At 37.3% G+C, this 8,418-nt stretch overlaps 1 protein-coding gene across 2 annotated transcripts in view; it reads left to right on the top strand.

The window, feature by feature from the left end:
- Nucleotides 1-6,691, top strand: part of LOC107698150 (BAG family molecular chaperone regulator 5-like) — a 14,628-nt gene extending 7,937 nt beyond the window's left edge. For both annotated transcript variants that reach the window (XM_016499098.1, XM_016499097.1), the window contains exons 2-5: nucleotides 1,076-1,349; nucleotides 1,435-1,863; nucleotides 3,947-4,170; nucleotides 4,851-6,691. In XM_016499098.1, coding sequence (XP_016354584.1) covers nucleotides 1,076-1,349; nucleotides 1,435-1,863; nucleotides 3,947-4,170; nucleotides 4,851-5,376 — 1,453 coding nt within the window. In that variant the 3' untranslated portion in view covers nucleotides 5,377-6,691. The remainder of the gene's footprint in view (nucleotides 1-1,075; nucleotides 1,350-1,434; nucleotides 1,864-3,946; nucleotides 4,171-4,850) is intronic.
- Nucleotides 6,692-8,418: the final 1,727 nt, after the last annotated feature.

Genomic DNA, 8,418 nt, shown 5'->3' with positions numbered 1-8,418 from the left:
GGAACAGTGTTGTAAATACAACTTAACCACTGATTTCTAGTCGTGTCCTCTTTTGGAAGGCCAAACAAAGTATTTTATATACTACTATTATTATTATTTTTTTTTTTTTTTTTTTTTTTCCTTTTTCCTCTTTTTGAACTTCTCATTATCGACATCCACTAAAAATTACCTGCTGGGTAGAGTAATTTAGGAAGAAGAAACATTTGTTTGTCACCACATATTTGCCTGATGTTTTGTTATTTCGATTTAATACAATAAAATTCATTTTAAGTGTGTCTTTTAGAGATAATTCACTAAAAAATTCAAATGCTGTCATCATTTACTCAACCTCATGACATTCCAATCTCGTGTGAAGTAATTCTTCTGTGGAACATGATATTTTGAAGAATGTGGGCAACCTAACAGTTTCTAGTTCCCACTGACATCATATGTTTTTTTTTCCATACTATGGAAGTCAATGGGGACCAGAAACTTGTTTTTGAGGCCACTGTATAAGTGTAGTTGAAGCACACACTATGTCTGTGAACTTATATTTATTTATTTGATAACATTTGAATGTACATTACTGTTCAAAAGTTTGGGGTCAGTAAGTTATTCCAAAAACTGACAGTAAAGACATTTATAATTAATAATTTACTGTGTTTTTGATTAAATAAAATACAGCCTTGGTAAGCATAAAAGTTTTCTTTCAAAAACAAAAGCAAAACATTTTGAGTGCTAGAGTTTGTTTAAAGAAACAATTGTATAATTTTAGGTGCTGTTATTTCGTTTTTTTTTTGCCGTTTTAATCGTCTTACTGCTTTCACTAGTTAATTTAAATGGTCATGTAGTGTAAAAAATTTATTTTTCTCACAATATTCTATATAGTCTGCTATTATCAGTTAGTATGAGCTCATAAATTCTACCTGCACAATAAAAGAATTAACAAAATGTTGTTTAAAGTAGTTTTCCTGCCAGCTACCCATAAAAATTTTCTCTTTTACTTGTATTGAAATTCATCCACTGTATTGTCCCAACATCACACTGTGACTATTTCCACATCCTGACCAGCTCTCACCTCTCTCTTCTCCTTCAGCCTGTTTAGGAAACCCTTTGATGGTGGGAAGAGGACGATGGATCATGGCAGTCAGCAGCCACAGACTCCGCAGATGCCAGGACCCTTCACAGGTTATGCAGGACCCCAGGGCCCATACCCCGGGCAGCACCCAGCCCTGTTACGCCTGGACGAGGTGCAAAGGGAGATTGCCACCCTGGGCCCACAGGTGTGCTCTTACAGCGGCCTGCAGAGCGACAGGGAGTACAAACGAATGGAGCGAGAGCTGACCCGATTACTGCTGGAGATCGATAAGGTCAGGACAGGCCATCCAACTTTTTAGTTCGGTATGAAGTCACACTAGTTTGTTCTTCTCAACCATGTTTTGTTTCCTGACCCAGGTGGAGACGGAGGGCCGGCCGGAGCTTCAGCAGGCTCGGAAGCGTGCGGCAGGAGAGGTGGAGGGTCTGCTTCGCTACCTGGAGGGCAACGCTACGCATCCGTCTCGGCTGGCCATTGAGGAGCTGACCCAGGAGGTGCAGAACTTGCTGAATGAAGGGGTTGTGGGGCCGTTCCGGCAGGGCCAGGCTCAAGATGCCTTTGAGATCAGTGAGGAGCTGGTGGAGGCTGTGCAGGACGTGGCCATGCGGCTGGCTCAGGTTAAGACGGGTGGAAGTGTCCCTCTCAGGAAGGCCCGTTACAAAGCGCTGACACGGGTCTGTGCCGTACAGGAATTACTGGAGGGTCGTGTCCGCACTCAAACGCTGGCGCTGCCGTTGTCCGATGACACGCATGAGGCTGTGCAGCATATTAATCAAGTCATGGCGCAGGTGAGTGGTATTGCAAAAAAAAATATCACGAGAAATCACAATCCTGCATCTTAACCAGCAAATCACTGTTATTTATTTTACATGTGAAGATACAGCAGTTAAAAACAGACCTTTTTTATTTTAAAGGTCAGAGAGAGAGAGTAGAAAATAGCCATTAAAATGTTAGTTTTTTTTTGTACGAAAACCAGACAGTTAATTTTTTATGGTCAGAACACGACACTTTTCCAGTCATTTTTCCTTAACAAAATAAATATCTTAATAGAAAAAAATAATTTCTTAGTTCTGCATGTTCTAATGAGTAATATTGTTTCAAATCAAGAAACACGTTTGTACGGAGCCTTGCACATGGCATGCAGGAAAAAAAATAGTAGGCTAAATCGGGCGCACGATTTACTATTTCGTTCCCTCGATTTATAAATCGTGCGCACGATTGACTAATTAGTTCCCTCGATTTATAAATTATGCGCACAATTTACTAATTAGTTCCCTCGATTTATAAATTGTGCGCACGATTTACTAATTAGTTCCCTCGATTTATAAATTGTGCGCACGATTTACTAATTAGTTCCCTCGATTTTAAATTGTGCGCACGATTTACTAATTAGTTCCCTCAATTTATAAATTGTGCGCACGATTGACTAATTAGTTCCCTCGATTTATAAATTGTGCGCACGATTGACTAATTAGTTCCCTCGATTTATAAATTGTGCGCACGATTGACTAATTAGTTCCCTCGATTTATAAATTGTGCGCACGATTGACTAATTAGTTCCCTCGATTTATAAATTGTGCGCACGATTGACTAATTAGTTCCCTCGATTTATAAATTGTGCGCACGATTGACTAATTAGTTCCCTCGATTTATAAATTGTGCGCACGATTGACTAATTAGTTCCCTCGATTTATAAATTGTGCGCACGATTCGATTTACTAATTCGTTCCCTCGATTTGCTAAATCGTGCACACGATTTATAAATCGAGAGAACAAATTAGTAAATTATGCGCACGATTTAGCAAATCGAGGGAACTAATTAGTAAATCGAGGGAACGAAATGGTAATCGTGTGCACGTTTTAGTACATCGAGGGAATTAGTAAATTGTGCGCACGATTTTTTTTTTTTTTCTTGCATGTCATGTGAAATCTCTTAGAAATACACATTTAATAGTAGCTTAAGTTAGGATGCAGATGTAGATCTATGTTTATTATCAAAATCAGTGATATCTGTAATTATTTTAGGAACCTAATTTTTTATATAGTGAAATATAATTATTCTGACTGTTTGAGTTTTTTTGGTCTTCCATAGTAGCATACATTTAGATCATGATAATCACAGTTAAAACCACAAATATAGCATGTAATATGGTTTTTAGGTATTTGTATGAAAAACAGTAGCTAGTCTAAATAAATTTAGTATAAATACCTATAGCTTAATCACAAAAATAAATACTGTAATTATATTCCATTAATCCTCCTCAATACATTTAAAACGTCTTCATTAATAATATAAATTCTACACAAATACTCACATTTCTGACACAATACCATGGTGCAGTTAGTGCTACTACAGTAAATCTATGGTAAATGATGGCAATTTGTAGATTAAAAAGTCTTCTAACTGTATCGTTGCGCACAGTGTTTCTCCTGTTTGTCAGCGCTGTATCATCTGGCTGTAAACAGAGTTACTTGTGTTCTTCGCTGAATGCAAGTGCTTCACACTGGACCTCACAGCACCGTTTGATCGAGACTCATCAGCGAGTGAACGCATCTGCTCTAGTGAAGCTCGCGCCACGCCGCCATTTAAACTTTGATCCAAGAGGCGCGCTTCAAATGAGTTGCGCTCTTTCGTTCTGCCTTTGCCTCATAAACATTGTATCAAAAATTTATCGATCTCTTGTTATTGTCTATCGAGGAAATTTATAACACGCGATAATTATCGTTATCGATTTATCGCCCAGCCCTAGAACTTGTGTATATAACCTCTTTAATAATTTTTGAAAAAACATTCTGATTTTAGCCATGATACGACTTAAACAATGTTGACAGTAAAATAAAGAAAACCTGAGATGAACTCATCTTGTGTAGGTGAGTGGTGCCCGGTGCCAGGAAGTGGCTCTGCTGATGGGTCTGAGTGGGCGCGATAGCTGTGCCCACCTGGCGAGGATCCTTACAGAGCTGTTGGTTGAACTGGACGCCCTGGACGTGTCTAGTAATGCTGCGGTGAGGAACTACAGAAAACAAGTGGTGGAGGAGATCAACGGTCTGCTAAAACATCTTGACCTGGAAGGAGAAGGAGAGGACACATGCAGGTAACACATCAACACACAAACTACAATATGCAGCACCACTGAAATTCTGTTTAGTGTTTACTTATGAGACATTCAAGTAGTCTTATTTAAGGGTGAAATTTGAAAATATAAATTAGAATTTTTTGTTAAAAGATAAACATTTTAATATACAAAAGTTTTAAATAATTGATTTTTTTTTTTTTTTTGAAAGAAGTGAATAAATGTATTACTTTCAGGTATTACAAGTATTACAATTTTACAAACATTACCATTCAAAACAAGTTTGGGTTTCAAAACATAATTCCACAAAAATATTAAGCTGCAAGTTTTTTTCAACATTAATAATAACAAAAATGTTTCTTGAGCATCAATGATTAAGAAACATTTCAAATATCAAGAAAATTTTTTTTTTGTTATGAATGCTAAAAACAGTTGCTGCTTAACTTTGTGGAATTCATGTTATTTTTTTCCTATGTTTTTCAGGATTCATAATTTTTATTTTTTTTAAAGAAGTCCTTTGTAACACCTTTTTCCCCCATTTTTAAATATATTAAATAATGTATACAGTATATATCATTTAAATGATTATTATTAATACTCAAAATTTAACGTGTGTGTTCAACTTATGTGATCAATAGTTATTTTAATGGATTATTAGTTACTTAACCTATATTAATGAAGTTAACTCACTGTATCTCCAGGTATGATCTAGCGCAGAATGACTCGATCCGTGAAATTGAGGCGATCAGGGGCCGCGTCTCAGTGCTGCGGGAGGAGGTGCTCCGGCACGGTGCTGCAGGACAGGGGACGGAGCTGCAAGGTCTCCTCACGCACCTGGATCAGGTGGGCACGGGGCGAAATCCCTGCATCCGGGAGGCGCGGCGCAGGGCCGTGCTGGAAGTTCAGGCACTCATCACCTTCCTAGACCTCTGGGAAGCCCTCGGACGGCGTAACCCCGGATCAGACGAGCCTCCGCCTCATGCAGCCGTGTGGCGTGTCTTAGCCAGCCTGTGCGACCTGCAGGCTCAGGCTTTGGGCTTTGACGGCAAGAGGGCTGACAAGAGCTACATGGTATTAGAGGAGCTACTGACCAAACAACTTCTGGCTCTTGATGCTGTGGACCCTCAGGGTGACCAGGGGACCAAAAATGCCCGTAAGCAAGCTGTTAAACATGCCCAGAATATCCTTAGTTACCTGGATATGAAGACAGATGAGTGGGAGTACTGAGAGGCCCATAAAAGAGACTGGGAATACGGAGCTGCAAGGAAAAAGGCAAAAAGTTTTTTGCCTCTTGTGCGACATATGAGGACACGGTCGTGCCGAGGATACAGGCCATGGGAGGAATTTTTAATTTGTATATAAAAGACTGTATCGCCGTGGGCAGCGAGACTGTTACCCATGATGCACTGCACCTGCTGCTTTTATTGGTCCATTACTGGTCCCTGAAAGCTGCCTTTCTCCTAGCAGAAGGAAACATGGTTTCTACTGCATATGAAGCGTTTGTTTTCATGACAATAACCCATGATCTTTTTAGTTGAATCTGTGCTGTTGATTGGTGTGGTGTGGTGTGGAGCACATTTCAGTCTTTATCGCTGTGTGAGTACATCAGCTCTATAAACAACAACTGACCCAAAGGGAACAATATTTTAGTATTTCCTTGTATCTTCTACATATATGTCCCAGTTTATGTTAAAGGGATAGTTCACCCAAAAATAAAAATTCTGTCATTAATTTTACAATAGATTTGAGTGAATAAACATTGGTTTGTGACATCAGTTTAAAGGTGAAGTGTAATTTCTGTGCCGTTTGTGTCAACAAATGGACAGTGTTTATATACTTTTTAGGGTATTTAACATGAAATGACACACTTCACCTTTAAAGAAGACTCAATGACAGCTAAAAAAATCAATCAGACTTATAAACCTTCCTGCAGTTTTGTCAGATTTCATAGAGGACTGTGACCAAAATGCAATGAGGTATTGTCTTTGGAGACGTTTCTTTTTACTATGGAGGACAAAGAATGGAAACTAGTTCACAGGGTTTCTTGTCTTCTCCATTGGTTTTTTGCTGTTAGGCAAAAAGTGCCTGTGCAAGCGACTAGGGAATCAAGCAGAGACTGAAAGTGTGTGTGTCTGTGATTGTTAAAAAAAAACAAAAAGTGGTGCATGCTATTTTGGTGGTGAGACTGATCAAAGTGGACAGGGGCGTTCTAGGACATTTTCATCGGAGCGGCAGGGAAAGACAGCAAGCTATCAAACAAACTCAAACACTGTGGCTACATTCACACAGATCAATGTGACCCAAATCTGATTTTTTTTTTTCTGTTACAAATGCTAGATCTGGGGTTTTGGGATGACAGTACTAGTATGAACCAATATAGATTTTGTTTACTTTCATATGTGGGTATAAAATCGGATAAAGTGAGTCCCCATGTGACTTTAGTGTGAATTTAGAGGGTTTTCATCATATTTGCACATTGGATTTACCCTTGGTTTGACTCAAACAAATGTATGAATTACAATATAAAAGTACTACACATAAAGGTGCAACAGTATATTTTCTTATTCTGTTTCTTTACTGTTTACTCTCAAATATTGTGAGCTTGGTTTACCTTTGAACTCTTAACTATTATTTGGCACTACTGTGGATTTTTCATTGGCCAACATGAATAGTTATCTAGAGAGCAGATAACTATTAGCCCATGGGAAATATATGATAATACAATAAGGCAATAGAGTGCAACAGTGGTGTTCCAGATGTAAAAATAATATTCATTTTCTCCATAGAGAAATTGATTTTAATGATAACTTGCTACTGTGAACTACATGGTGGTTAATCAATGGTATGTGCTTTTCTTGAAGCATATTTCATTACTTCAACTTGTTTTTTAAAAATAATAGTGCTGTCAAATGATTAATCGCGATTAATCACATCCAAAATAAAAATTCTTGTTTACATAATATATGTGTGTGTACTGTGTATATTTATTATGTATATATAAGTACACACACATACATGTATATATTTCAGAAAAATTCATACATGTAAATATTTTCAAAACATATACTGTATTTGTGTGTATTTATATATACATAATAAATATACACAGAACACACACATATTATGCAAACAAAAACTTTTATTTTGGATGCGATTAATCGCGATTAATCATTTGACAGCACTAAAAAAAAATAACAGCTGATGAAAACTACATTACCCATGATTCTGCAAAGAAATCTCCACCAGCTAGAGAATTGCTCCCATGAAGCACAGCAAATGAGGCAGGGTCAGTTTCCCAGCTATCAAACGACATTTGTATACATATTTAAATGAATAATTGTATATTTCTTCGTCATTTGTTATTCGATCCTGTCATTCACATTGCTGCATGGGACTCTAGTTATTTCCACTCATTAAAACTGATGAAGACTTTCTAAAAAAATCTCTATGGGAAATATGAATGGAAAAAATACTTCTGGAACCAAGGCTGCTGTAAAACTGTTGCACTTCATTAAGATCACACTGAAATTAAACAAACATTTATTTACACACTATTATTTTTTTTGTTTAACTAAAATATATAAAAAAAGAAGATAGTATGCATTATCCATTGACAAGGTTGTTTGTTGATTTGTGGAAGCAACATAAGGGATGCCAAAGAGGCATATACAGTATATTGAAATAATAAAAACCTGACAATATAAGTTAAATGTTCAAATTTAATATAATAAAATGTTAAATTGTATTATGTAAGTTGTTAAAAACATGTCAGGGTCAGCATGCATAACACAGCAGTGGCGTTTTGGAACAAATCGCTTGAGTGAATAATTCAATGACTCACTCCTAAAGATAGTAACTTTGTTATTCTTGAATGAATCTGTTTTTTAATTCATCATTTGAGCATTGCCTGTTTAGAGCAGTGTTTGATATGGGCCGCATTTAAAAGGTAGAACAACTTTACGAAAAAAAAATTTCGAAGAAAAATTAATTGTGCACTTTGGCTTGCAGTGTGAAATGGTCTGTTAAAACCCCTCAGTGACTGTTGTAGAATAATGTAGGAGTAACTTGTCTGTGGTTAAAACCGCAGGAGTATGCAGTTCCACTGTTTAAAAATGAATCACAGAGGCCAGGTGATCGCCATACAACTTTCCCAGCACTAATGATGAGTCGAATTTTGGGAAATAATATATTGTGTCATCTGCATCATGCTGTGCTGTTGAGTCTCTCACTGTTCATTTGAGCTATTATAATGGTTACAATGGCTTGTTT

Source organism: Sinocyclocheilus anshuiensis, unplaced genomic scaffold (genome assembly GCF_001515605.1).
Source record: "Sinocyclocheilus anshuiensis isolate Anshui unplaced genomic scaffold, SAMN03320099.WGS_v1.1 scaffold1734, whole genome shotgun sequence".
Lineage (NCBI taxonomy): Eukaryota > Metazoa > Chordata > Actinopteri > Cypriniformes > Cyprinidae > Sinocyclocheilus > Sinocyclocheilus anshuiensis.
The sequence above is the reverse complement of the archived record's forward strand: the minus strand, read 5'-3'. Positions and strand labels throughout refer to the sequence as shown.